The 27,105-nt window shown below is 50.3% G+C and overlaps 10 protein-coding genes across 11 annotated transcripts; 4 read left to right on the top strand and 6 right to left on the bottom strand.

The window, feature by feature from the left end:
- Positions 1-41: 41 nt before the first annotated feature.
- Positions 42-1,992, bottom strand: LOC9663148 (pentatricopeptide repeat-containing protein At1g07590, mitochondrial). Its single transcript, XM_024669873.1, has 2 exons — positions 1,599-1,992; positions 42-1,524 (listed from the first exon to the last, which is right to left on the bottom strand). The coding sequence occupies exons 1-2, from the start codon at positions 1,974-1,976 to the stop codon at positions 70-72; spliced, it is 1,833 nt and encodes a 610-aa protein (XP_024525641.1). The 5' UTR covers positions 1,977-1,992; the 3' UTR covers positions 42-69.
- A 97-nt stretch (positions 1,993-2,089) lies between these two features.
- LOC9633571 (protein translation factor SUI1 homolog) lies at positions 2,090-2,941 on the top strand. The gene is made up of 3 exons (XM_002960792.2): positions 2,090-2,224; positions 2,328-2,488; positions 2,607-2,941. The coding sequence occupies exons 1-3, from the start codon at positions 2,188-2,190 to the stop codon at positions 2,751-2,753; spliced, it is 345 nt and encodes a 114-aa protein (XP_002960838.1). The 5' UTR covers positions 2,090-2,187; the 3' UTR covers positions 2,754-2,941.
- LOC9663147 (protein DENND6A) lies at positions 2,884-5,458 on the bottom strand. Its single transcript, XM_024669865.1, has 4 exons — positions 5,326-5,458; positions 3,504-5,275; positions 3,246-3,438; positions 2,884-3,183 (listed from the first exon to the last, which is right to left on the bottom strand). The coding sequence occupies exons 2-4, from the start codon at positions 5,165-5,167 to the stop codon at positions 3,034-3,036; spliced, it is 2,007 nt and encodes a 668-aa protein (XP_024525633.1). The 5' UTR covers positions 5,168-5,275; positions 5,326-5,458; the 3' UTR covers positions 2,884-3,033.
- Positions 5,459-7,321: 1,863 nt separating this feature from the next.
- On the top strand, positions 7,322-8,730 carry LOC9663146 (PH, RCC1 and FYVE domains-containing protein 1). 2 transcript variants are annotated; one of them, XM_024668409.1, is made up of 5 exons: positions 7,322-7,573; positions 7,645-8,015; positions 8,066-8,194; positions 8,254-8,388; positions 8,440-8,730. In XM_024668409.1, the coding sequence occupies exons 1-5, from the start codon at positions 7,512-7,514 to the stop codon at positions 8,655-8,657; spliced, it is 915 nt and encodes a 304-aa protein (XP_024524177.1). In that variant the 5' UTR covers positions 7,322-7,511; the 3' UTR covers positions 8,658-8,730. The 2 variants fall into 2 exon arrangements, with proteins under 2 accessions (XP_024524177.1, XP_024524184.1); XM_024668416.1 differs by having other exon boundaries at positions 7,536-7,573; positions 7,638-8,015.
- Positions 8,731-8,832: 102 nt separating this feature from the next.
- LOC9663145 (AP-5 complex subunit beta-1) lies at positions 8,833-12,453 on the bottom strand. Its single transcript, XM_024668318.1, has 2 exons — positions 10,492-12,453; positions 8,833-10,432 (listed from the first exon to the last, which is right to left on the bottom strand). Exons 1-2 carry the CDS (start codon positions 12,432-12,434, stop codon positions 8,875-8,877), a joined length of 3,501 nt encoding a protein of 1,166 aa, XP_024524086.1. The 5' UTR covers positions 12,435-12,453; the 3' UTR covers positions 8,833-8,874.
- Position 12,454: 1 nt separating this feature from the next.
- On the bottom strand, positions 12,455-15,048 carry LOC9633570 (NADPH-dependent diflavin oxidoreductase 1). Its single transcript, XM_024668345.1, has 12 exons — positions 14,860-15,048; positions 14,727-14,804; positions 14,563-14,667; positions 14,406-14,497; positions 14,177-14,355; positions 13,994-14,127; positions 13,858-13,932; positions 13,701-13,811; positions 13,526-13,642; positions 13,342-13,461; positions 13,068-13,284; positions 12,455-13,016 (listed from the first exon to the last, which is right to left on the bottom strand). The coding sequence occupies exons 1-12, from the start codon at positions 14,995-14,997 to the stop codon at positions 12,505-12,507; spliced, it is 1,878 nt and encodes a 625-aa protein (XP_024524113.1). The 5' UTR covers positions 14,998-15,048; the 3' UTR covers positions 12,455-12,504.
- An 8-nt stretch (positions 15,049-15,056) lies between these two features.
- On the bottom strand, positions 15,057-16,171 carry LOC112344157 (chaperonin-like RbcX protein 2, chloroplastic). Its single transcript, XM_024668426.1, has 5 exons — positions 15,745-16,171; positions 15,594-15,685; positions 15,475-15,532; positions 15,346-15,411; positions 15,057-15,288 (listed from the first exon to the last, which is right to left on the bottom strand). Exons 1-5 carry the CDS (start codon positions 16,075-16,077, stop codon positions 15,169-15,171), a joined length of 669 nt encoding a protein of 222 aa, XP_024524194.1. The 5' UTR covers positions 16,078-16,171; the 3' UTR covers positions 15,057-15,168.
- A 139-nt stretch (positions 16,172-16,310) lies between these two features.
- Positions 16,311-19,438, bottom strand: LOC9633569 (WD repeat-containing protein PCN). Its single transcript, XM_024668337.1, has 11 exons — positions 19,247-19,438; positions 19,038-19,175; positions 18,818-18,983; positions 18,695-18,758; positions 18,528-18,641; positions 18,315-18,474; positions 18,082-18,250; positions 17,336-18,033; positions 17,119-17,279; positions 16,696-16,956; positions 16,311-16,638 (listed from the first exon to the last, which is right to left on the bottom strand). The coding sequence occupies exons 1-11, from the start codon at positions 19,406-19,408 to the stop codon at positions 16,344-16,346; spliced, it is 2,388 nt and encodes a 795-aa protein (XP_024524105.1). The 5' UTR covers positions 19,409-19,438; the 3' UTR covers positions 16,311-16,343.
- Positions 19,439-19,545: 107 nt separating this feature from the next.
- LOC9633568 lies at positions 19,546-22,747 on the top strand. Its single transcript, XM_002960790.2, has 5 exons — positions 19,546-20,511; positions 20,567-21,610; positions 21,667-21,892; positions 21,976-22,118; positions 22,183-22,747. Exons 1-5 carry the CDS (start codon positions 19,630-19,632, stop codon positions 22,564-22,566), a joined length of 2,679 nt encoding a protein of 892 aa, XP_002960836.2. The 5' UTR covers positions 19,546-19,629; the 3' UTR covers positions 22,567-22,747.
- Positions 22,748-23,281: 534 nt separating this feature from the next.
- Positions 23,282-26,851, top strand: LOC9633567 (CDPK-related kinase 5). Its single transcript, XM_002960789.2, has 11 exons — positions 23,282-24,664; positions 24,726-24,856; positions 24,922-24,963; positions 25,027-25,135; positions 25,194-25,272; positions 25,332-25,628; positions 25,695-25,801; positions 25,868-25,975; positions 26,035-26,097; positions 26,173-26,340; positions 26,396-26,851. The coding sequence occupies exons 1-11, from the start codon at positions 24,149-24,151 to the stop codon at positions 26,534-26,536; spliced, it is 1,761 nt and encodes a 586-aa protein (XP_002960835.1). The 5' UTR covers positions 23,282-24,148; the 3' UTR covers positions 26,537-26,851.
- The last annotated feature ends 254 nt before the right edge of the window (positions 26,852-27,105 follow it).

The raw sequence follows: 27,105 nt of genomic DNA, 5'->3' as shown, positions 1-27,105 counted from the left end.
AATCGGAGGCCACATTCTCACCTCATGTTACCAGGACGACAAGAGAAATCTTTAACTTCCCCGCGTACACTAGTCCAGGCTGGGGTCATCGTGAACTTCCGTGCTCCAGACCCTCTTCTTCCTTTTATAGTACCGATTAACTTTCCTAAGCAGCTGTCTAACTTTCCTGCGCGGTCCTCTTCCAAACCATCTCCTCTTGACCGCATCATCTTCCCATCTTAACCATTGCAAGTGTGGCTTTCCAAAGACTTTCCTCTCAAACCGGTCCTCCTCGAACTGTTTCCTTATGGGCTTGAGCTCTAGTATAAGTTCCCGGATCTCGTCGTTTGGCTCGAATCCCAGCATAACCATTCTCTTGATCAAGCCATGAGCAGGTTCTTTGGCCACCACGTAAGTCTTGAACAAGAGTGTAAACATCCGGATATCCCTGTGCTTGCAAGCCTTGCAGTGCTTAAACATCGCCAGAGCACTGGTAACATCACCCCTCTCCGCATAAATGCTCATAACTTCCAGCATGGTTTCATACCACAGCTTGGTAGACCTGTACCGGACGAGGCTTTGGCCTTCTTCGTACGCCTCGATGGCCCAGTCCTTCTCGTTTCGCTTGATATAACCCTTGATAAAGTAGTGGTAGAGCTCAGGGACCGGTCGAGCTTTGTATTTTGCCGGATAGTCATAGAGTACTTCGGTTGCCTTGTCCATGAGCCCGTTCTTGGTATAAGCTCCAGCCATGACGATAAACTGCCTGTACTCCTTACGTACTCCACGACACTTTCTTAGTTCTTCAAAGATCTCCTCAGCTCTTCCAATGTTTCCGGCGCTTCCAAGAGCCTCGATCATGAAAAGATGGTTGTGCACCGCTACGAGAGGCCTGCTGTTGAGTATTCCCCACACTCTTTCGATCCCTTCCGTGTCTTTCAAAAGGCCGTAGAGGAGGAGAATTTTGTTGTACACCTTGCGTTGTTTCTTGAAGCGGCCATTTCTAATTCCTGCCTCAGCTGCTCCGAGTGCTGCGTGAGCCTTCTCGGGCAAACCAGCTTGGATGTACGCCGAGGCAATAAAGATATAAGTCCATGCGTTGGACCTTCCCATGAGCTCTAGCTCCTCGACAATCTCCTCCATCCCAGAAAGATCGCCATGCCGACGTTTGATCCACAGGTGAGTGTTGAGGAAATGCGGATGAAAGTGAAGACCGAGCGACCTTGCTTCTACCACCAACGCTGGGATTCTACGCTCGAGCCCCAGATAATGGAAGAGCAGCGTCATCTGTTCCAACGAGAATGCAGAGACGAGGCCCAGCTCTCTGATCTTGTCCATGACTACCACAGCCTTCTCGAGCATCCTGTTCCTCACAAACCCGGCCAGTATATAGTTGTAAGCTTCCTCGGTCTTCTTGTCGTCAGGAAGCCTGTTAAACGCCATCTCGGCTAGATACATATCGACGTGCGCGTAGTAATCCACTTGGAGGACATAGTCTCGATCATCGATCTCGAAAGCTTTCTGGAAGAGCAGCCAATTTCCAACCTTTACATTCGAAACAAAAGAAAAAAAATTCCTCCTTAGCTCTTGCAAAGAAAAACAAAACGAGAAGAACTTACATCTAGAGCCGTCTTGTATTTTTGCCGCTTGGTCAGCTTACGGATGATCGACAAAACCATGGGTTTGGAATCAATCTCTCCCATATCCACGAGCCAGTTAATGTAGGAAGAAACTCTATGCCCAGGAACGTCACGCACCTTGTCCCAAACGAGCTCCAGCTTATCCTGATATTCCATATTCCTCCGATCCAGGTGAGGCAACACAATGCTTCTCTCCTCTGGCCGCCACAAGAGATCGATTTCCTGCCTGGAACCCTGAGGATCATCCGTCCCACCAGCGCTCCCGGGATTCCCAGCAGCCGTGCCGGAGCGCCGCCGCAGCGCCATCGCTCCGCTCGAGGAAATCGCGACGATCCCCCGCATTCCCGCCAGGCGCATCGCTCACCGCCATACAAGCGCGTCGAAGAACCCTAAACCCTTGGAATCTAACGCCAGCCACTTGCCGGCCGCCACGTCGCAGGGTAGAATATAATATATGTGATACCCGTCTTCTAGGGTTTTCCAGTTCGTGCCCCTTCGTTGTTTGTGGGAAGCGAAGCGCCTTAGATTCAATCGTGAGCGGCGGCAAGAACAACAGTAGATCAAGTTCATGTCTGAGGCTGACATCCAGATTCCTGGCGCCTACGGTAAGGATCTGAGGATCGAGGAAGAAATCCCCAACCCCCAATTCTCTTCGCCCCGCCCAATTAGGTTGATTCTCCCCATCTTTCTCACGGATTTGTCTGCCAGATCCCTTTGCCGAAGCGAATGCTGAGGAATCCGGTGGTGTTGGATCCGCGGAATACGTCCATGTGAGAGTCCAGCAGCGAAATGGCCGCAAGAGCTTGACCACCGTCCAAGGCCTGCGCAAGGAGTTTAATTACAACAAGATCCTCAAGGACTTCAAAAAGGTAAGAGAGATCCATCGCCCTCTTTCCCCTCTCAGACTAGAGCGAATTCCCCTCTTCTCTCGATCGAATTGGCTCGAATTGGCTCTAAATCTCGTCGTGGGCGACGATTGTTTGGCAGGAATTCTGCTGCAACGGCACCGTGGTGCAAGATCCGGAGCTGGGTCAGGTGATTCAGCTACAGGGCGATCAGCGCAAGAATGTGTCGCAGTTCCTCGTCCAAGCCGGAGTGGTCAAGAAGGATCTAATCAAGATACACGGTTTCTAAGTGGTGGTGGGGGTATGTAGCTATAGCTGAGTGGAGAGCAAACAAGGACACGGAAAAATCACAAAAAAAAAAAGAAGAGAGATTGGGGGGCTCTACTCTATATGGTGTTGGTTTGTATATGTGAAAGCTATGTGAGCAATCACCAGAGACTTTGCTGATATAATCCAATGCACTGTCCATTCTGTGTATTCTATGGTGATCCCCACTTGGAAAAAGTGAACGATCTCTTCTCTTTTTACTACTTTCTTTCTTCCATCGCTTTGATCGATTTGATCCTGTGTTATAAGTGAAGGAATTTTGCTCGCTGGGGATTCAGGTACATGAGCTCCTGGAGATCTTTCGGCAGGAACTCGAAAATGGCTTTTAGATCGCCGGTAATCTTCTCAAACGCATTAGTCTTGTTAAAGTCGATGCCGCTCTCTCTGGAAACCTGCGTAGAAACAATCCAAGGATGGTTGATCCAAAACCAATCGTGCTGCGATTGTTTCTGACCTCGATTTCTTCCGCGAGGTGCCTCTCCACAGCGTTGAACGAATCGACGACTTCCACCTCCGTCATCTTCCGGAGGAACACGCGAACGTCCGCTTTGTTGCAGGCGTCTCGCCACAGACGGTGTTGCTCTTGCTCGGCAACAGCTCGTCTTCTCTGGAACCAAGGCATGAAGTTCGGTCCTTCCAAGAATTGCCTGCCAAAAGCACGCACGAATCTCTTAGAGAAACCATGGAGAAAAACTACAACAGGTAAGCTAACCTGTAGAGATTGAGCCAGTGTGTGTTCGACCGCTTGGACAAAAACTTCCCGGGACCTCTTCCGGCCAAAGCTTCCAGGAACGTCAACGCATCAAACGGTGGAAGTGGCGGCGGCCCCAAGAACGGCGAGATTCCTTCCTGGGGAGTGCTCGCTCGCAAGTAAGGACCGAATGGTGCCAGGAAGTTTGTGGTGAGCTCCAGGAAATGCCGCCTCAAGGCGTCATTGTTGACGACTGAGGTCGATTCTTCGATGCAAAGTGATGGCTCTGCGTTCACCAGCCTGTTTAGAACCTGGACATCTCCCTTGGTCGCGGGGCTGTGCGTCGTCCACAGCGCTTCCCTGTGCTCTCCCATCAGGCACAGCGGTCCTTCTTTCCTGGCGAGCAAGTTCGCTGGATAGAGCCGCCTCACGAGCTGTATCTGCTTTTGGAGACGACCCTGCGACGTTGCTTTGCCTGCCACCTTCTTCCTGTCCAAGCTCCCGCAAGCTCCCACCGAGAGGACGTGAGGAAACATCTTGAGCGCCTTGAGGAAGAAAACGTTGGTGACGCCGAGGATCATCGGCGGTATCCTGTCCTCCTCCGTGCATGAGTTGAGCGACGCGAAGCCCGGATCGTGGATCGTGAAGTACGGCCGAAAGTCGACGCTGCATGGCAGAGGCGCGATCAAGCTGATCAACCCCGCAACAGCCTCGCAGCACTGAGAAGGCGTGGGAGAGATCACCAGCAGCGGCTCTCCTATCAACAGCAGCTCCCAAAGCGTCCAGAGATGCCCCAAGAGCCCCTTGAAAACTCCGTAGAGGTTCACGTCGTGGAAGATACTCTGAGGAACCGACCTGTTCGACGGCGACACGGGAGCCATGGCGCTCGTAAACCCGTCCCTGGAAGCTCCAGGCCCCGGCGGAAGCGTGTGAAGCGGTGGAAGATGTGACTTGATCACAACTTTCCCGAGCATGAGTTCCATCATCGTCCCAAACCTCGGCCGCGGCCAGCGAGACATGTGTAGCGCGGCCTGCTCGAGCGCCGCCACACCGCTCTCAAAGTAGAGCGGCCCCAGGAGCTCCACCAGCGGCTTAAAGACGCAGTAAAGCGGCAGCTCGGACAGAACCAGCACCGACTTTTGCTCGCCACCTCGCTTGAGCTTTGCGTCGTATCTCTGCCTGTTGAAGACGAAGCCGTAGAGATACTTCTGGCCACCTTTGCCGAGACCATTGATCGTCGTCCCATTCACGCCGACGCTCTTCTCGTTGCTCTTCTTCTTGAGAACCTCCGAGTCGATCGAAAGTCTAGCGCCCTCCTGATCGTCGGCCTTGAAAGGTAGCGTGGAAGTGGATCTTGTCAAGCTGCTGCGTCTAGAGATGGAGTTCTCGAGTGGCAACCCACGTCGTTGCGTCCGAAAGAAGAAGACTGTGTCGTGCACTCCAAAATCTTTGCTTGCTCGAGAGTTGGCCATGGAGTCTGGAAAGGAGCTGAAGGCCACGTCGAGCTCTTCCTCCTGGCTCAAAGCCCCGGCCGGGTAGCATTCCTCCACAACCTGTCCCTGTTCTAAATCGAACCTGATGGTGCAAAATCCCACCAGCCAGTGCTCCAGCGATGGCGCCCCCGCCGCGTCGCCGCCGGAATCGTGCTCCAGCTTGCGAGCTGGAAAGGAGGAGCTGCGATCCATCGCCGCCGGAGTATCATCGACGCGAGCTCCAATGCCGAGCGGAAATGCGTTGTCCGAGAGCCCTAATCGCGTGGAGGAGCTGCATTGGGGCCTCGAAATGGAGGATCCCTAGCGAGGAAGGGGATAAGAACCCTGGCAGCGATGGATTTCCAGCTCACCTCGATGGAATGCGCGCTGCCGCGGCGGCGATTGATCGATGGCCCAGTGGACGAGAAAATCTTTTAATCTTAGCGCTGGCGCCTCAAAAGAGAATGCTAGACACTGTGGCTCGTCGCGATCCTGTTGCCGCGTCGTTATCGAGCGAGCTGTAGCAATAAACTAAAGAAGCTTTCTAGCGGAGATCTGGGCCGTCCATCGACGCAGAGCATTCCATAATGGAATGTGGCGAATCGCAACCGTCGAAATCGCCAGCATTGATTTCATTGACTTTCTGTTGACGCTTTATTGACTTTCATTGACTTTTAGATACCTTAGCAAAAACATCACCTTCATTTATTTTGACTAACTGTCCAGAACACGATGCAATCCAGATCAATTTGGTTGATGATGTCCGACTCTTCCTCTTGCTTCCACCAATCTGCTAGTGTTCCTTGAACACCCTTCAATGCATGCTGACTGAAAGAGATTTGCGAGATGATGCAGACAATCATCTAGTGGCAGCAGAAAGTCGTTCCAAACTTCACCTGGAATTGGAATTGCGGACCAGTTTTTCTGAAGAGTGAATGTCATAAGCTTGCAACTTGCTACCCCGAAAGATGAGCTCCCCAGCTAGATCTCCTGTCAGTCAGCTGCTGCTAGTTGAAGACACCCAGACTTGGCGGCTCGAGTTCCAAGTATAAACGGTGTACAGACTCGCAGAGTGAACTGGTGCTCAAGTTGGAAACCCGTGCGACCTGGCTAATCGGGCGTCGTCGTCGTTTATGTCACCTCCATGAATGCCACACACGAGGCTGCCGAAGCATGAGGCAATTAGAATGTAACTCCGCGGCAATAAATCCTACCAGATGCTCCTCTGGATACCATTCCAGGAGTGCAACTCCAGTTGAGCATGGAAAATTCATTTTCCATCGTTTAAAGTTTGAAGGGCTACTGTTTCACTTTAATGCTTAAGGAAATTAACATTTAGAAACTTTTAGTCCCCGTTTCACAAACAAAATTTGGCTAACGTTTTTCTTTTTTTTGTTTTTTTAATAAATTGCAAGTTGTTGAGGCCGTGAATAGCTTTGCTGTTGATCATACTGTAACTCAGCCACAGCATCCATAAGCTGTGAGTGTCCTGGAAATAGATGTGCACCAATCTTTGCTAACTCATCTGCAACCTGATTTCCAGCAATGTCATAGTGCCCCTTCACCTTACAAAAATGAACTGGAACAAATGATGTTCCTGCAACCCAAACAATCTTTTGAATAATATCTGCATTTGGGTGGCGACTCAAGGCTATTGGGTCTTGCACATACATCTCCAGCAGCGTCAGGGAATCATAACTGTCTGTGTATATAAAGATTGGCTCCCACAAACCCCAGTGCCATTCCATCTCCAAACAGATTTCGAGGGCTCGTAACAAACCCAGGAGCTCAAACGTGATGGTGGAGCTTGTGTATAAATTATCGTTTGCCCTTCTCCCGCAAGCAAGTCGCATAGAAACTCTCGGGATAAACACGCCATAACCTCCGAAAATTCCGTGCTTGAAGGATCCGTCAGTAAAAGCCTGCAATCCATGATCACTAGCTACCATTTCCCGCGTACGCACTACTTTGTCCACCTCAAACATATTTCACTTGCTCGCCTTTAATGCTCTCTTCCTGTTCTGGAAAGTATACCTAACCCAAAAAGGCAATGGCATTTTATATAAGCTATGGAAATAATTTCTTATTTTGGAATTCCGCACTAAAACAACAGCTCGGGAAAGCCAGAAGAAAAAGCACTGTTAGCAGGAGTATGGCAGCCGGGGGCGGCGATCTTATATAGCAGTCGCTCCGCCTGTCGTTTTCCAACCGTCTCATCCGACGCATGCGCGCGCTTATCGATTTATATTCCAAGGCTTACATCGAGCAACGCTGTGCTTTCCTGGAGAAAACAAGTAGTCTTTTGGCCTTCGCGAAAGCAGAAAAAGAGCTTGTCTCTCGTCTCTTACATTTAGCCTGCCTTGGATCCATCGCTCTTTGTGGAGAAGGCCAAGCCCCGGCTGGGAAACGTTGGAGTGACTTGCGGGCTCTTCCATTCGGTGCTCTTTGCCGAGCAGGATGTTTTTGTGTGGGGGAAGGGCGATGCTGGAAGGCTGGGCATAGACACGGAGTTTAACCAGTACAAGCCTTCCGTGAATAACAGGATCAAGAGGTCCAAATGGGGAGCGCTGGAGGATTGCACAACATCGCTCTCACGGAGGTTGGAAATGTGTATACATGGTACGTGAGATCATCCTTGGTTTTTATTTTTTGTTCTTGCGTTTGAGATGTGTTGATGCCAAAGCTTGCAGGGGCTTTTGGTGCTCTAGGCCATGGATCATACGAGCGAGAGCTGATTGTTGGAGGCCCGTGGAAAGACAGGATAGTTCACGTTTCGGCCAGGGCCGCAGTCACGGAAAGTGGCAAGCAAAGTTCTCTTTTTTTCTTGAGGAAGTCTCATTGTTTTCTTCTTCTTCTTTCTTCTGTAAAAGCGAGCTTTACACATGGGGGAGAGACGAGGGTGAAGGAAGGCTCGGGCATGGAAATCCGGACATCATGGACGAAGGTGCATTGAGCAGGCCGACGAAGGTCCAAGCGATAGACGTTCTCATCGCCTCGGTTTATTGCGGGGGATTTATCACAATGGCTCTCACTAAGTCGGGTCAATTATGGTCCTGGGGAGGTATTTTTCTTTTCCTGAAAGCTGGGAGAAGAGTGATGATTCAAGTTCAGGGAATGCAAACCATGAGCTTGGCCATGGAACGAGAGCGAATAACTGGAAGCCCAAGGTTGTAGCCGCTCTGGAAGATGTGACTCTAGTGCAAGTAGCTTGTGGTGGATTCCATGCCGCTGCTCTCACTCGTAAGTTCTTACCTTGGTTTTTTCTTCTTGGTAAGTAACATTCTACTTCTTTCACTTAGAGGACGGGAAAGTGATTACATGGGGATATGGTGGAAATGGCCAACTTGGTCATGGGACTTGGAAAACGGGAAAGAGCCGGCTATTGTCGAGGCCTTGCATTGCTTGCGGACCGGCTTGGACAGCGGCAATCACTGGTTAGTAGCCTTTTCTTTTTTTTCTTGGAAGATATGCTCATATGCTTTCAGAGAATGAGACACGGCGATCGTCACCACCTTGCGAAACTTGTCCGCTAAGAAAGATGGGATCAATGGCAGCTCTAAGAACCATCCTGGTGTCAACTGCTGTTTGCACGTCTTCGACCCCAGGGTTGGCTTGGAAGCCTGTCTCGAATCCCAGCCAATCCACCACCACGAAGCCATCGTCGACGGGACACATGATGTCCAGCGGCGGCGTATGCAGGTGAGCAGAGCGGCACAAGGATCCCATACAGCTGATTCGGATGAATCACGGGCGTCGGCGGCGGAGTAAAGTTCCATAGCCACAAAAAGTCGTCCTTGTCGACGCCAATCGGTGAATATTCGGGGATATTCCTCCCAAACCCTAAACCCAAAAAGGCTGGAAAAAGGACAAACCCTAAATCTTCTCTGCCCTCTTTTTTATTCCAAAAAATGTGGAGCGCTCTAGAAATCCATCTTTGTTCTCGGGATAACGAACGATTCGAGGAATTCGTCAACGTGAGCTAGGCTCGGCCAGTAGTCTGTTCTAATGCGAATCAAGGTAGACCAATCCGAGACCTCCATTCTCAAGAGCAAATGGTACCTTGGAGGAAGGAAAACGAGCACCATGAAGCAGCCGAGCTCTTCTCCGCCGGCGGACTCTTCGCTCGCGAGCAGCAAATCGCTCTCCAGAGAGAATGGATCGTGGTGAGGATGATCCAAGAGCTGCTGCTGCTGCTGCTGCTCGTGATCGTCGACTTTGTCAAGCTCGGTTTGCGAAGAAGCGCTCGAGGAGCTCCTCGAGCAAGACGGCTCCTCGATCCAGCAGCTCTTGTCAAACTTTCCACTGTATCTCGCCATCTCCTTGAGAGAAGTCCCGCTCACGGACACCACGAAACCAGCCAAGTAGTTCTCCACGGCCGAGAAAACTCTGTCCGCTTGAGCTTCCAGGAGCTTGACGGACTCCGAGCCCTGCAAGCCCAGCCCCTGCTTTCCATCCTTCAAGAGAAAGATCTCCGTCCCGAGCTTCCCTGGTCCGCTACACCCATACCACAGCGCGTTGAACAGGCTCAGGAGATACTCCGGCTCGTTGGAGACGCTCGCCGGCACCGTCGGCTTCATGAACAGGTCCTCGATGCCGACTGGAATGCTGTCCAGTTGCCCGTGAACGGTCTGAGCGTCCTCGTCCGTGAAAGCAATGTGGCAGTCGACCAAAGTTGGAACCGGCTGCTGGGGCTCCAGCACGATCGTCACCACCTTGCCAAACTTGTGTGCTTCGACTGTTTGCTCCTCGGGATGGCTTGATCGCGGCGGCTCCAGAAACTTAACTCTTCGTTCGGTTCCTTCGGACGTGGTACTGGCGGTCGGACTCGTCACCGAAGACTTTGGCTTGTGTGAAGGCTCGCTCAGGAGGAATGGAACACGGACTAGCGGTATAGGCCCATACAAGCCACTTGTCGAGAAGCTGATGACCGCAGCATATATGGCAGCCAAGTTTTGTGCGTCCACGTTATCTGTTGCTGCTTCCAGTGACTTCACTTTCAACCGGCAAACCACCTGGATCTTCACACCCGATTCCGAGACCCCGGAGAAGTGCCTTCGAAGAACTGCGAGAGTATCCGCAGTCTTTGCATCCATCATACGCAGCACATTGTCCGAAGTTGGATGATCCGAGTCGCCAGGAACTTCGTCGTCGGTTATTGCGATGAGGCTACTACCTGGTTCTGCTGCTGTCGGCTTCTGATCTTCTGCCGTGACAGGCTCCAGAATGGGCTGGAAAGTATCGTGCAGCACCAGAGACCACGAGCTTCGCACCAGCAGTGGAGTCTCTCGGGTGAGATGGATAAAGGACGAGACCTGTATGGACGCCTTCTTTCCCAGGTAGACTCGAGGCGATGGCGATCCCAGAAACGAGGACACATGCAGCAGCTGTGGCTTTGAATCTTCTGTCTGGCTTTCTCCGTACGTAAGTATTTCCCGCAGACGATTTCCTGGGATTGATATCAGCATCCGGAGGTAGAACCTGAGACAAACCCGAGAGAACTCTTAACACTTTCACATGAGCAAAAGATAAAAGATTACCTTGCATTGTCTCGAACCTCGATGTCTGGAAAGTAGAGGCACAGATATCCAAAGAGCTCTGTCAGCCGGCGAAAAACTCTCGAGCTCTGGTGATGCATAAGCAGAGTTCGGCAGATGGCCAGAACCTCGCTTCCTCGGAGCCAGTAATTCGCAGCGTTAATCCCAGAGTGCTTGCCAACCTTGAACCTGAGATAAGTTTCGAGGGATTTGATGAGCGCTCTGGGAGGAATCTTGCCACTCTCTGCAATCCTCTCCATCAACGGAAAGTAGGCCGGGAGCTGCGAATTCGAAGGAAGAGCAGGGACCAGATCCTCACTGAAAGTTCTCAAGAGCCGCTCACCGAGGCCGTGATGAGCCTCACAGCTTAGAAACCTGTCCAGCAGAGCGAGGATTCTATCCACGAGTTTCCTCACAGTTCTAGCCATTCTGACGAGGTGATCCTGTAGAGACCTGAAGAGCAAAGAGTCCACCAGAGCTTCACCATCTTCCAACACCGCCACCACCTTTGAAGAATGCTCGTATCCGGAAACCAAAAACCTGTGAAGTGTCCGGAACAGCAGCCTCGTCTCTGTGCTGCTCGGAGGAAGCCACTTGTAAGATGACAAGCACACCAGTCCGTCCTTCAAGAGCTTGCTGGCCATGTCCGTCGCATCTTCCTGGACCATGACGCGGACAAAGTTCTCGGAAGAGCCTTCTCGCTGCTGCCTGTCGAAAACCACTGCAAAGCGAGCGAGGCACTCCAGCTTTGCGGCCTTGAGCGAGAGCGGATCAAAAGCTTCCGGGTAGAGTGACTTCGCCACCAGCGGAAGAACACCTTCCCTGCCTCTGGAGGTGACCAAGTTCTCGACGCCCAGCAGCCAGTGTATGGCCAGGAGACGAACAGTGAGCGGCTGAGAGAGCTCTCTCGAGAACAACACAAGACGCTTGTATACGATCGACTCTTCTCCTTCGAAAGCATCAGGGAAGCGAGCAAGGATGGTGAGAAAGCCATGGCAGGAGATCGGACTGAAAGAATGCAAGAGGTTCCAGAACTGGATCTTGAGCAAGCTGGGTTGCAAGTCCAAGCAGCTGGCTGTGCGACACACATCGGATATAAACTCGGCCACCCCACACTCGGTTAAGAGACTCGGCTTCTCGAGGAGGAAAGATATCACTCTACGAAACTCTTTCATGCATTCCTCGGAGAAATCCTTGGACGAGGAAAAAACTGCGGGTGACGAGGAGCGAGAAGAAACACTGCTGAGGAATGGCGAGATTGAGAATGGGATCAAAGGCACGGTGGTGAAGAGGATGGAGTACGTACCAGCGTAGAAAGATCGTAGAAGAGGCATGTAGAGTGCTATGTTGCGAAGAACGCTGGTGAGAAGGAGCGTGTAAGCTTGGCCCGCGTGAGTCCGCTCGCTCTGGCACAGCGCTAGGAGATGGCCAGCGCTGGAATGGAGAAGGCAGGGATAGTCCTTTTCTAGCTCGCGTAGACACTCACACGCAGTGGCTCGGAGATGGCGCTCGCTGGAATGGTTTGGCCGATTGATGAAGACGAGCAGCATCTCCACCAGAATCTCCAGGCTGCGCGGCGAGCTGCCGATCGCATCGATGCTCACCATGGTGGACGTCACAGTGACCATCATCTGCTCCTTGATCGAGGACGAGGAGGAGTTCCCATCGGCGGAAGATGGGGCCTGGAGCGTGGATCGCAGCGTGTCCAGCAGTAGATCCAGTGCCGCGGCATCGTCCGCCACGAGCAGCGCCGCATTCTCATCCAGAAACGCGAGCGTCTGGAGCTTGAGCGCAAAATCCTTCTTGGATCCCACCGCTTGCAATGCCTGCTCCACGAGCCCCGCGGGCGTGTAGAACGACAGCCATCGCCCGCGAGCATCGCTCGAGCCCCGGAAATCCTGAAATATCTGCTCCCAGTCCTGTGAAGAAATCTTCCTGTCCGCCATATCCCCTAGAAGAACCCTAATTTTCGTCGGAAGAACCCTAATTTTCTCTCGAATATTCCTCCTAGCTCATTCACGTCCAAACTTCCACTACATATCTCCCGAGAGCTTCTAGCTTCTTAGGCGCCGCTCGAGGATCGCCCATCTCGGCAGCGATCTCGTCGAAAGCTTGCGCTACGTCCGCCGGCATCTTATCGGCGGAGCCACTGACGAAGATCGCTGCCCCATCTTCGATCAGCTTGTAAACCAGCTTGCTCTGCTCGCGAATCCTGTGCTGGACGTAGATCTTTCTCGGCTGGTCTCTGGAGAATGCGACGAAGAAGCCACCGCCATTTTCCTGCGAGAGCACGCCTCGATCTTGGGCGAAAGCCTGCCACTGTTCCTTGTAGAGGAAATCCTTTGCGCTGTAGCGGCATCCGAAGAAGAAGAGGATTGGAGCTACTGGCTGGCTTGCAGCGATCGCGGCTCTCTCCTCGATGAAGGCTCGGAATGGAGCACAGCCGGTTCCCGGACCGACGAGTATCAGCGGTACCGAAGGACGAGGAAGCTTGAGGATTCCTTTCGTCACCCATACTGGAACTACACCTGGGAAACGAGGAACTGAGCTCTTGTGAAAAATGTGAGAGGCTGTGGTACCTGTTTTGGAATCGAGTTGGGCCAGCCAAGTGGAGCACAGGCCTTGCCTTTTCCGTTTGAAGGGAGTTGTCCACTGCACCACGGCCATTGTGAGATGGATCTCATTGGGATGCGCTTTGAGAGACGACGAGATGGAGAAGTATCGAGGTCGAAGGCGCGGAACAAGCTGCACAAGCCATTCCAGTGGAAGCCGGACAGAAGGAAAATCCTCGAGCACCTGAAAGAGAAGCCGAGCAGGCAGCTACGTTATGGTGAAATCAGATCCAGAGCTAACCTCGGTTACTGTGCGTCTCTCTCGTTGGTTGTAGTTGTAAAGATCATCCCTTCCCTCGGACGTCGCAAAGTATTGCAGTCTTTCCTTCTCGTGCTCTGCTTCAGCAAAATGCATCATCACCTAGAGCAGACGGGGAAAACAAAGGTTTTCTTAGCTTCTTTTGTTCATCGACAAACATACATACCTCAAAGAAGTAGCGACGGGGAGACGCGGAACTAACGTCCATCACGGCCTCAACAAGCGTCCTCAGTGTGACAGGAGCAACATTTTGATAACCTTCTACAGCGTTTGCTGGTTCAACCTGAGAAAATCAATAAGAGTCTTGAGATGGCACATCTATATTAACTCCAGTTTCTAACCGAAACGAGTGCAGGTTCATCCAACCCGCATCTTTCCATAAACCTGGAGACAGCTTCCTCACTTTGAGCTGGAAAAACTCCAAGCACGTCACCGGGAGCGTACTCTAGTCCCTGTAACAGTAGCATTAGCTGATTAGGACACGAACTCCCAACGTACAGAACCACCAAGGTCGAATTCCAAGTGTCGAACATCCTGTTCGTGGCTTGTGTCGGTCAGCCTCATGTTTTTAATCTGCAAGAAAGAAGCGTCCGCGGTAGAAAGTAATCTAAGAGAACTAAAAGCTGTTACTAACCACTTGTGCAAAGACGGGATTGTTGGGAACCCGACCAAAGTTTTTGTCATCGGCAATTGGCGGATTGAAGGAGCCACTGGCAACTTCTATCATGGTCCGTGCTCGGTCGTGCTCAATCCATTTTCTCTGCACATCTGTCTTCCTAGTTAGTTAAAGCTCATGAACTAAATGAAAAAAGAAAACCTGTGCTATAGCCTTCTGCAACAGATGAGATGTGAGGCTGGTGATAAACTATTTTATACTTGGGAGGATCAAGCTGCCAAGCTGTATCATTAGCGGGTTCGCTCGCTTCTTCTCTACCATAAATTCCACGCACGGCGGACCACAAAGAAGTGAGCCATGGGTCCAATGCTCCTTCGTATCTAAAAATCACAGTTGCCTTAAAAACTTAAAACTTGCGAATAGAACTTACCCAGAACGATGCTGGTCATCCCCCAGCCCTCTATAAACTATAGACTTTGCTCCGAGGTCCGCCAATCTTCGATCAAGTTTCAAAGCGACGAACTGCAAAGATAGATAGAGAGAAAGCCATGACTTTAAGGAATCGAAGAAAAGCGATGGTCGCTTACGTTAAACTTCTGGTACCCCGAGTCACCGAGTCCGAAAACAGCGTAATTCACATTCTCTAGCCACCTCTTACTCAGAGAGCTATTCAGCAAAAATTTCCAAAACCTCTACAAAATCGAGAAGAGCTCAAATCAAAACAAATTGGAGCTAAAGAAAAAAACCAAACCTTCATAGTGTCTGGCTTATCCCCTTGCCCGGTCGTCGATGCCACAAAAATCACAGCATTTTCGGATGCGAGCTGCCGCTGAGGATTATAGAAGACGAATCCATGAGAAATTCTAGGCGAGATTAGTCCTTACCGGATCGTAGCGATCCATACTCATCACTTGGGGAAGATAGGCGCGGCGCGCGGCCTCGCGGCCAATCCGCTCAGCTACATCCTCGGCATTACCAGTCTGCGACGCGTACAAGACGAGAATTCGCGCTCGCCGATCCATGGCGACCGCGCAAGAACCCTAGCTAAGCACCAAAGCGCACTCAAACGCTAAAGGGCGAAACAAGGAAAAATATTTCTTTCATGTTTAATCTCCGTACATACGATGGGGGAAGATTCGTACGAATGGAATCTCTCCAGGAACAGTATCCAGGATTCCCGCGAGTGGTGGAATTTACGTTTTCGTGAATTCCTCCCCGTCTGATGGGAGCTTCACGGTTTGCATCAAACGCTCTCGCAGCAGCTCCAAATTTTGGTCGGAGATTGCGTTATACATGTTCTCGTGGCTGTATTTCTGCGACAAGAGATCGATCAAACAAAGAATTGCTGGCGTGGAGTTATGGCTTCTCACCTTCACCCATTTTCCAAACAAGTGTAAGCGAGTGACCATCACTCTCTCGGCAAGCTCCTGGCGCTCCTGCGAGACGAGAAAAATGCCACAAAGTTAGAATGGAAAGGAAAGAGTTCTTGTTTTCTCTACCTTGACTAAGAGCCGGATGAAAACTTTGCTATCCTGTGGTTTGTTATTCCCAACGAAGCTGAGAAACTTCGCCTTTAGAACAGAGTGCTATAGAGGAGAAATCCAAGCATGAAACTTACTTATAGAACCAGATGTATTGGCTGGGATTCATTTCATACAATTGCGCCAGCACGGTTCTCACAGCCTTGAATGTGAAGTAGTCCATGAGATGCTGCATCGAAAGAAGAAACGTTGTAAGAGATCATCCAAGAACATCCACGAGATTCTCACCTTATCGACGTCCTCGTAGCTATCTTCGTACTGCCCGGCAATCTCATCCACAACCACGGGGACATGCCCTTGCCCCGTGGAAATATCCCACACCGCATGCCACAAGACTCTGGAAGCATCTCTTGAATCTCGCCATGTATCGAGCATTGAGCTGCACAACAATCGCTGCTTAGTACCTCTGTGAGCGGCGGCGGCGGCGGCGCCGCCCCTCCCCCTCCTCCATTTGGAGCTCCTGTGCGCGAATCTACCGCTGCACGATGCCAAATCCGACGCCTCCACGGCCTCGACGCAGCAGCGATGGATTGGCAGCGCCATAGCCGCGAGGGAGCTCATCTTTGGACCAGATACACGAGAAATCGAGGAACCCTAGCGAGCGCCTTCACTGCATTGCTTAATGCGAGATTTCCCGCCCACTTGTGTAGAAGTCAAATCGCTAAAGAGATTCTAGTGAAGACACATTGTGCTACGTGGCCTCTCACAGAATATCCGATTTAATTTACCACGTGTAGGTCTTGCGCATATTCTGGTTCCCCAAGAGCATATTCTAGCTGGCCTGGAGCATATTCTGTCTTTCCCAAAAGCATATTCGGTTATTACACTTACGTTCCATAGCGGTGCCGGTATACAGGAGCTTGGAAGTGGTTTAAAACTTCCAGCCATGGCCGCTCCACTATCAAAAGTGAGCTCTTTGCAACGTATCCCACAAACAGCACCGGGTTCTTGAAGGGCGTGAGGACGAAGTTTTTGTTCTTGCGGTGGTGGTGGTGGTGGACACCGTTGGCATGGCCGTTTCCCATATGGTGAAGGTGAGGAGCTCCATTTCCATTTCCATTTCCATTCGCGATGACGGCGTTCTTCGCGACGGGTTTGCTGAAATCGATCAAGCACATCGCCCTGCAGTGAAAAAAACAAGTCTTTGATGAGCTACATCGAAAGAGCTTTCGTTTGTACCTTGGGCTGTACGCGATGATCTCTGTGGATCCCGTGGATGGAGAGACTGTCAGGCCAGAGATGCCACCTGGGAACTCTAGAATCTCTGAGGGAATGCTGGCGTGGTTCTCTTTGGACCAGCGGCCGAGCTCCCTCGCGGCAATGTCAAGGACGTGGATTTTGTTTGCAGCGGTGGTGACGATGAGCACGGCATTGTTTCCGGGATGGAACACGGCAGCCGTCGCAGGTGTGCCGTCAAACAACGGAACAGACCAGTGGTGCCTGCAAACACCAGGAACGTAAAACACGGGACAAGAAAACTGATGCTGCTAGGAAGTTCTCAGGATCAAAGTCTTTTTCAAAACGCAGAGGCACAAGACCCTCGTCACATTTGTTGAGAAATGTGATCATCATTGAACTGCAGCAGGAAAAAGCAGAGCTTACCGCAGTGTTTCCAGATTCAAGATGACCAGGTTGCCTGAGCTTGATCCAGCAGCTAACCATTGTCCATCCGGACTCGCACACAACAAAGCGACCGGAGATTGCAAATCATCTGCCGCAAGCTTAAAAACGTGCAACACTTCCAAACTGTCAGTGTCAAGCACCTGTATGTAAAAGAGAAGGTTAGAAAGATCAATGATAAAGGAGTGCTAAAGCTTACCAGAATCTCGCCTTGAGAACACGCCATTATCAACCTGCTCGAGCCAACACTAAAAATCATGCGATGAGCAGGAGGTACAGTGCCGGGAAGATTTTTCTTCTTGATAGTCCACTGTTTTTGTGCATGCTTTAGCTCAAAAAGCCTGGCCTTTGTTCTGTCTGAAAACGCTACGAATTTCCCGTCCTCGGAGAAAGCGCTGCAAGTAATATGTGCTGTCGCTTTGGACTTTATCTTAGCTAGAAGGACTGGACGCTGCCCCGACTGTGCACCCTTGCTTGCTTGATCCTGTTGGTAAGAAGTACTGAGCGTTTCCTCGGACGTTGAATCACTTCTCTTTCTCTTTCCGAGTGTGATATCATCCGAGTCCACTCCATTTTCCGCCTCTGGCCTCTTTCCTGTGGATTGACTGCTTGCAACCCGCCAGATATCAATATAAGTCGGATGTTGTGCCATCATAACTACGTTTCCATCCTGTGCAAGCCCTGGTGCTAGTTGAACGACGGGCCGTTCCGGTGCCGGACATATGTCATGAGGCTGATATGACATCATGTCATTTGCGGGATAAGCGAACAGCTTAGCATCGTTCCCACCCGATACAAGCATGGGAATGCCAGGCCTTGCCCACTTTCTGTGATCCGGTTCTGGCCATTTGTTCCGTTCTCTCGTAGGCCTTGTCCACGGTTTACTTGTTGGATCGCCTGTAAAGTCAGTCAGAAACACAAAAGTCCACAAAGCTGCATACGTACCCGCGTCAATAGGGACCGGAATTGCAACAGTCAGTGCTCTAACATCATGAGAATGACACCTTTTGGTGCCAACATACGTCCACTTGTCGCCAAATCCTACAGAAGCATCTTCTTTCAAATCACTGTTTCCACGCCTGGAGCTCTCGTGAACAAGTTGATACATAACGACCTGTAGTTGGTGAGAATGAGAACGGTAACCAATACAAAAGGAAAAAAAAAAAACAGAAATACACCTGACCATCAGCTCCAGCAGCGAAAACCGCTGTGTGGGAAGGTGCGGCAGCCAAGGCCAAAACATCTGCGTCATGCCTGGTTAAAGCCTCCAGTAACATCCCCCTTTCATCCCAGAATTGTGTAGTTCCGGTACTATCTCCGCTTACAAGAGTTCCACTCCTGGAAAACAATGGAAATAAGTATTCAGATCCGAGGAAGTATCAAGCACACACCTGAGAACGAGAAGGGACCAAACGCACAACTCTTCCAATTTTTTCTGGCCGCCAATGCCCGCTGTTATTCTGTAAAGTTCAATACAAGTTGCAGCGTCCCAGCTTCTTATGCAACTGTGCACGAAACGGTTATCAGCGACGTGCCACAAGAGAAAACAAGCTCATACCCATCGGACCCTCCACCGTAGACTCGTTTTCCGTCAAGAGACCACGCAACACTTAGAACGCGACCTGCAAGTATAAGAATCAATTAAGAACTACAAAATGAAGAGAAAACAAAGTTCCTTTACCCTTAACTCGTGGAAATGCTTTTTTATAAGTCATGCTATCATTCAAGGTAAACAGTCTCACAGACCCGTCATCGCAAGCAGCAGCGATGTCCCGAGAATCATCGTCCTGTGACGAAGGTTGAGCCGCGACCTGCCACACAGAGCCTCCAAAGGAGTCGGTTTGTGCCTGAAAGAAAACCATCAGTCCCCTTTCGAAACAAAACAAAAGACGAGCAAACACCTTTGCTTCGAGCCTTTCCAGATCCCACTCGGTGATAAACCCATCCAGCCCGGAAGAAAACAATCGGCCTTGGCGCGAGACGCTGGAGCTACACCACTCTAAGCAGGAGATAGCCGCGCCCTGCATTCCTGGAATCGTCTGTGGGATAGCTGTAGAGCATAAGAAATCGGCGCAAAACGAGCAATGCGAGCAATGCGAGCAAAGCCTACCAATTGGCAATACCATCCCACCGATCCTGGAGCTGCCTTCCATACTTCGATTGCGCCGCTGTCGCGAGCAGCGGCGATCGCCGCCCCGTCCGGGCTCGTCGCGAGCGCAATCACAGCGCTGGGAATCCAATCCAAGTGCCGCAGCCTGTGAATCTCCAGCATTTTCTTCTCCGCTGGGCCACAAACCCTAACCCTAGCCGCTAAAACCCTGAGTAGTTTAGCGCCTTGGATTGGATTGGTTTGTTTTAATTAAACTGGGCACTAAAACAAAAGCGAAGAACCCTAATTTCTCTTTCTTCTAGCTGGAATGTACGGGGCTCTGGCATGACCGATCGCTGGAAATTTTTCTTTCGGATGATGCGGACCGATCGCCGCCGACAGGAATGGCGTCAGGCGATCCCTCTTCTGTCGATGCTTCTGGTAAGATTCTAGGGGAAAATGCCAGCCATGGCTGGAAGTCCGAGGATTTTCTAGAGGCGGAAGATTTCTCTAGCCGGACCGAGGAGGAGGCCACGGATGATGGCAGCTCCGAGGGCAAATCGGAGTATTCGCAGTGCCGCAGCGCGAATTTCAGCAGCGGGCGCAGCTGGTATCACAGCCCCGAGAGTGATCTTTTGTTTGGGGGCTCCGATTTGAGCGCCTACTTTCACGATGCTGGGGGCTCTGGGGACGCATTCGTCGATGCGCTGGACGAGTGCTTCGATTCCGATAAGGACCGGGCATTTTTTCATCATCATGGCGACAGTGGTGACGATGGTATCGTCCGCGGTACCGGGCTCTATGACGATGAAGAAGACACTGGTGGTTTGAAGATAATCTCCTTGAGCGAAGAACTCCAAGACGAAGAGTCGCAGTTGCTCGAAGGTGTTGCTGTGGAAGAAGACGTTGTTCCAAGTGAAGTAGAGCTCAAAGAAATCGACAGTGACGAGACGCTCCTCGGCAGCACCCATGACAAGGCGAACAGTTCCCAGGAATTGGAAACGATAGAACAAGAACAAGACGGTGGCTTGAAAGCAGACGTTCTTTCGAGTTTCTGTGAGACACTTGGAGATCAAGTTTCCGAGAAGATCACGACGATAGCTGGTCCTTCCGAAGCTCCCGTAATTGAGAAGAAAAGATGCGTGATGCGGCTGGGATCGAAAGAAGCAGAGGATTTGCTGCAGCTGGACGTAGAAGAAATCGTTCGTCCCTTGCGGCTCTCGTCCATGACAGAAGATTATCGCAATAGTACCGATTGGAGCAGAGATCACTTGGGACCCGACGAGGTATCTGTGTGTGGATTTTGACACTCTGCCTGGCTGACAGAGGTTTCTTTTCCAGCTCTCGCGCTATGTTGAGACGCTTGACGTGAGAGAAACTTACATGGACACTGTCTGGGACATGGAGGAGATACTGCTCGATACAGGTGAGAGCAGTGGAAATCATTCATTTTGGGCTAGCAAAGGTGGTGCAGCGAACAGTCCTACGAAGTCGTCATGGACTAGAACATCAACTTCAGTATATGATGGGCTATGGAAAGTGGACTCCGTGGAAGTGACTGGAGCACGCCAGAGACGAGGGGGTGCGTCTCTGGGTGAACGAGTTGTGGGCGTCAGGGAGCATACCATTTACAGGATACAGGTGAAAAGCGGTGAAAATCAGTGGGAAATAGAACGACGGTACCGGGAGTTCGTTGATCTTTTCCAGCAGCTCAAGAGGATGTTTAGTGCACAGACCAGAGTACAGCTTCCAAGCCCGTGGCAGAAGGTGACAGCCGAGTCCCGGAAGGTTTTTGGGAACACCTCTCCGGATGCGGTGGAGTTTCGGAGTGCTCTTCTCCAAGTTTGTCTCCAATCGTCACTGCAAGCTGGAGTTCCGATCAGCACGGCAGCACCTCTACTCAGGTTTTTGTTTCCTAGTCCGGGGGAGACACGCCTGCCTATGCTGGCGGCTTCATCGCAGTTCTCACCCGAGCTGGCTGCAAGAGATCAAAACTTCGCCATGCAGCTTAAAGAGCTTGGTTCTCCGAGACCGGGCACACCTATAAGTCCGGAGCGACAAAACAGTGCCTTCGGAAGGACTATTCGTCTGGTTTTACAGATACAGACGAAAAAGCCTTTGAACCAGGTGTTGTTAAACCAACGTAATCTTTGTGCTGGGTGTTACGAGCAACTCAACCCAACCAAGGACGTGGTTTCCGGTTTCATCAAATCTCTGGGGTGGGGAAAGCCAAGGTTCTGTGAGTACACTGGCCAGCTTTACTGCGTACGATGTCATCTCAACGAGACTGCCATTCTACCGGCTCGAGTTCTTCGATCTTGGGATTTCACACCGAGAGTTGTTTCTCAACTTGCAAAGGCCTATCTCGACTCCATTTACGATCAGGTTCGTCAAAGAGTTTCTCATTGTGTTGTATACTTATTTTTGTTCCGTGCCTTCAGCCCATGCTGTGTGTCAGCGCAGTCAATCCGTTTCTGTACACGAGAGCTCCCATACTTTCTCATGTAAGTGAGATGAGAAGAAAGTTGAGCCGGCTGGTGAAATGCATCCGCTGCCCGTCTCGGAGCCGGATCCAGCAGCTACTCGGCTCGCGACGCTATCTTCTGGAGCAAAACGACTTTTATGCGTTACGTGACCTCACAGATCTTTCAAAGGGAGCATTTGCTGGTAAGATTGTTTGTTTGTTCTCTCTCTCTCTCTCTCTCTCTCTCTCTCTCTCTCTCTGTGGATTTGCTAACACTTTTTCCCAGTTTTGCCGGGATTGTTGCAAGCAACACTGGAGAAGCTGACTTTGCACATCACTCGCAAGTGCTCGGTTTGTCTGGAGCTCGGCGAGTCATGCGGTGCTGGAGTGGTCTGTGACTCGCCACGGGATTTAATCTATCCCTACGAGGTAAATAGCAAGAAAGAGTTTGTCATAGCGAGCTTACAAGAGTCTGACATTTCCTTTACAACAGGACGAGAACGTCCACCGCTGCCAGCTTTGCAACGCGACTTATCACCGCAGCTGCTTCAAGTCAATCGAGACGTGCCGGGTTTGCACTCGAGATCACTCGCCACTGCGGCCGCAAAGCGGCGGAGATAGGGAGCAGTGTCCGAGCGCTTCGTCCTCTTTGGCGGCGGAAGAAAGCGAGGAAGCACAGGAGGAAGAAGAAGATGGAGAAGACATTGTCAAGAGCGAGCAAGCCTCGTCGAAGCAGCAGTCCAAGAGGAATCTCTTCTCTGGCCTCTTCTCTTCTTCCTCGACGATCGAGGCCGAGAAGAAGAAGAAGCTCCAAGAACGTAGGAACTCGGCGATTGTAAACATGAGCGCCATCTTAGGTGGTCCCAACGAGCTCTAGATCCATAGATTTCACAGGAGAAAACGTGTAAAGCTTGTCTAGTCTCGCGCTTCTTCCAGTTTTCGATCGATCTCAAAGGTTTTAAGTGACACTCGAGCTGGACGTGTGAGAAAACTATAGAAAGTGGACCATGGAGTCGTGAAAGGCTGGTCAAAATTAACATAGTTTGAAAGAAGAACCACATCGATTTAATTATCATAGAGCACGAGGAATGGAGCCAACTTCAGCATTGAATCGCGGGTTTGACTTTAGGCCGAGAATTTTTATTTTTCATTTCCTTGATCTTTGTTCTTAGAAAAGCACTGGAAATCTCAAGGCTGGAAAGATTGATCTTTGATCTTAGAAAAGCACTGGAAGCTGGAAAGAAAACCACAACAAACAGCAACAACCAGATTTGATGATGTTTGTAAATGCCATTGCTAGCTTTGCCTTTGCTGTTGAGTGGATATTTCTAGGCCACCAAACTGGGGGAAATAAAAAAGGTTCCAACTTCCAAGGTTGAAAACTATGATAAAAAAGTTGGTTTTTTTTATCCCATTTGAAAAAAAAATGAAAGATATATAAATAAAAACCAGACTCTTGAAAATTCCCTTTGGTGTTTTTGGTGAGAGCATCTGACCAGCATTGGAGAGTACAACAGCAGCAAAAGCAATTTTTTGGTGATTTCTTCCTTTGCGTTCTCTCCAGGACAAGGATCAGCTCTTGGTGGATTCAAAGGCAAATTCACAGAAAACACCGCACACATTCTTCACTGTTCATGCGCGTTGATTGTTTGATAGATTCAACTTGTTTTTAAGCTTTTACTTCTCATTTTTTTTCTCTTTTTCTGCTCCATTTCGCTCAAGCGAGGTAGGTAGTCGTCATTGAATGCTCTCTGTTTCACTCCTTTAATTTTTTCCCCTTTTTTCCGTTTTTCTTCCCTTTTTTTTCTGTGTAGTAGTGCGTGTTCTTCTCGATTCGACATGCTATGGTCTCTCGATCCGATCGAGTTTAGCAACAATCTTTCTATCTCTTAAAAAAGAAAGAAACGCAAAAACGCGAAAGATTTCCCCCCCTTCAAAGTTTTTTTTTTTTTTCCTTTCTTTTGCGGGTGTCAAGTCATTCATTCATTGCCTCCTCCAGAAAGAGAAGGAGAAGCAAAGCAAAGAAAGAAGGAGCGCGACCTACCTTAGGTCATTCGTGTTTTGGGGGAGGATTTCGTGCGCGCCCCGCTTTGGATCTGCGCATGCGCCTGGCGATCTGGCGAGCGAGCTGAATTGAGGTGAGTCTAGACTCCAGCCAGCGCCCGGGTCGCCAATCGAGGAAGAGATTGGAGCTGGAACGAGCGAGCAGGCTCTCGAAATCCCGAAATCTGGCCGGGGAGGAGGGGAGGGGCCGAGGAAATCGGCGGGAGAATGCAGGTTAGAAGGAGGGAATGGATTTGGGCAGCAGTGGCGATGGGGAGAATGGATCATGCAAAGCCGTGGTTTCGCTGCTGGTGTTCTAGAGCGCCTTCTAAAACTAGCTGCTAGGACAACGGGAAAAATAGTTTCTTGGTGGAGAAGATGCTGCTCGAGCTCTAGCGGATTGGTAGATCGATGAAATGGGGCAGTGCTATGGAAAAACTGGAGGAAACGAGCAGCAGCACAAGAGCACTGAGGAGAATTCCTACAATGGCTACTCCACCACCACGGGTGGAAACAATTCTCCACATTTCTCCTCCAAGTCATCGTTTAGCAACTCGCCATTCCCTCCGGCTAGTCCCATGCCTTACGCGAGCTCGCCCGCCAATTCCACGCCGAGAAGGATGTTTCGGCGGCCGTTTCCGCCACCATCGCCGGCCAAGCACATCCAAGCCTCGCTCATGAAGAGGCTGGGAACTACGAAAACTAAGGAGGCTGGAGGAGTCGCTGGAGGAGGAGGTGCTGCTGCTGCTACCGCGATCGAGAACGGAGGAGGCCTTGACAAGAGCTTTGGATTTGCGAAGAACTTTGCTTCTCGGTACGAGCTGGGACAGGAGATTGGACGCGGTCACTTTGGGCATACTTGCTTCGCGAAAGTGAAGAGGGGCGAGCTTAAAGGCCAACAAGTTGCGGTCAAGATCATCATGAAGGCAAAGGTCTGTGTATGTTCCGTACTGTTTATGTTCTTTCCTGTATTAAACTATGGTTTTCTTGCAGATGACCACGGCGATAGCGATCGAGGATGTACGTCGAGAAGTGAAGATTCTCAAGGCTCTGTCTGGTCATCCCAACCTGGTAAAGTTCTACGATGCATGCGAAGACAACCTGAATGTGTACATTGTCATGGAGTACGTTTCGCTAAGATTCCGGCACGACTTTTTTTGCCTGACATATCTTTTTTTCTCGGATAAAGGTTGTGCGAAGGAGGAGAGCTGCTAGACCGGATTCTGTCAAGGTACAGTGGCTTCCACTTTGTTCTTTGGTTTCTTATCCTTGTTTTGTTTGTTTCCTGCTACAGAGGTGGAAAATTCCCCGAGGAGGACGCCAAGGTTGTGCTCTCGCAGATCTTACAAATAGTTGCTTATTGCCATCTTCAAGGTGTCGTTCACAGAGATTTAAAACCAGAGGTGAGGTAAACGTAACTTTTGCCATGCTGCGAGGCTTAATAGATTGTAATTTCTGCAGAATTTCCTATTTACTGCCAAGGACGAGAATGCGCCCTTGAAAGCAATCGATTTTGGACTCTCGGATTATGTGAAACCAGGTACTGAAAGTTTCAGTAACTCGAATAGAAACGTATGAACCTCTTACTTTGTTGCACAGATGAGAAGCTAAACGACATTGTCGGGAGTGCGTACTATGTTGCCCCCGAAGTACTTCACAGATCCTACAGCATGGAAGCTGATATATGGAGTGTTGGAGTTATAACTTATATCCTCTTCTGTGGAAGCAGGCCTTTCTGGGCTCGCACAGAGTCCGGAATCTTTCGCGCGGTCTTGCGAGCAGATCCCAACTTTGTGGAAACTCCTTGGCCTTCGGTATCTACCGAAGCCAAAGATTTTGTGAAGAGGCTGCTCAATAAGGACTCGCGGAAGCGAATGACAGCAGTCCAAGCTTTAAGTAAGTATATTAGTCTTCGTGATTCTTATGCTTTGTTCATTTGTCTGTTTTACTATCTTTTTGCAGGTCACCCGTGGATTCGTGGAGAGCGAAAAATTCCTCTAGACATATTTATTTTTAAGCAAGTCAAGTCCTATTTACGAGCCACACCCTTAAAGCAGACAGCTCTCAAGGTGCGTGTCTACTTCCCATCGCTTCTTCAGACTTTTATCGGTTTGGCTTTTTCCTTTCAAGTGTAGGCGCTGTCAAGGACTTTAACTGAGGACGAGCTGATTTACTTGAGAGCTCAGTTCTTACTATTGGAGCCCAGTAAGAATGGTCGCGTGTCCCTAGAGAACTTCAGAATGGTACTTATTTTACATTTTTCGATTCCCTCGCGTTATAAACTTTTTCTCATGGTGCGCAGGCTTTGGCTAAGCATTCCACCGATGCCATGAAAGAAGCGAGGCTGTTTGAGATGCTGTCTTCGGTTCGTGTAGAATTATAGATTATGCATATTCTTTTCTCGGACTCCTGTTAACCTTTCACTGCTGGTCGGCTGCAGATGGATGCCTTGGCTTCAAGAAAAATGGATTTCTACGAGTTCTGTGCCGCAACCATCAGCGTTTACCAGCTTGAAGCGTTGGATCGCTGGGAGCGACACGCTCGATCAGCATACGAGATATTCAACCGGGAAGGCAATCGATCACTTACAGTCGAGGAGCTTGCAAAGGTACGCTTAGCATTCCTCTCGTGTTTGCGAAGTAAACTCCGCGTAACTTTCACAGGAACTGGGACTATCTCCAAACTCGCCAGCGCACGTTTCACTCCACGAATGGCTCAGGCCCGTGGATGGCAAGCTCAGCTTCTACGGGTTCACGAAGCTCTTACACGGAGTGAGCCCCCGCTTAAGTTCCAGGCCGAGATAGACGACGCCTCCCATTTCGATTTTTTCTCCGCAATTTCTGACACACTGGAGCAATGGTGGATCGTCAAAGATACCATCCCAAATTCACAGGTTCTTCGTCCTATTTTCCAACTCTTTGATTTTTGGGAATGTAGCAACTGTTGAGAGCTTTCCTTCCTGTCCTTACGTTTGCTCTCCATTCAGAGCAGTGGAATATCCAGCAAAACTTGTTATCTGGGGTCCAGTCCAGGAAGAGCGTGGCACGAAAAAAATGGTTTAGATCCGCCCGTGTTCTTCACTTTGGATTCAACACGGAATTCACAAACAACTCTCGGCAGCTCGACTGTGTCAAGATATTTCTCTTTTGACTTGTCAAATGATACGGCGGGTTCTAGACCACAGCCGCACGATCGAATTTTTATCGTACGGACGTGGACATCGTGGCCGTTGTCTAAGTCAAACCCCGTCTCTTCAAGGACTACGAGGGCAAAGTCGAAGCACACGCGATTGGGTTCCGCGTTGTGAGATCCGGTCATGACATGGCCGCCACAAAACGTACGCGTAGAAGGTACAACGACAAAGTTTTGAAAG

Source organism: Selaginella moellendorffii, unplaced genomic scaffold (genome assembly GCF_000143415.4).
Source record: "Selaginella moellendorffii unplaced genomic scaffold, v1.0 SELMOscaffold_0, whole genome shotgun sequence".
In the NCBI taxonomy this organism is placed as follows: Eukaryota; Viridiplantae; Streptophyta; class Lycopodiopsida; order Selaginellales; family Selaginellaceae; genus Selaginella; species Selaginella moellendorffii.
This window is presented reverse-complemented; position numbering and strand designations above follow the sequence as displayed.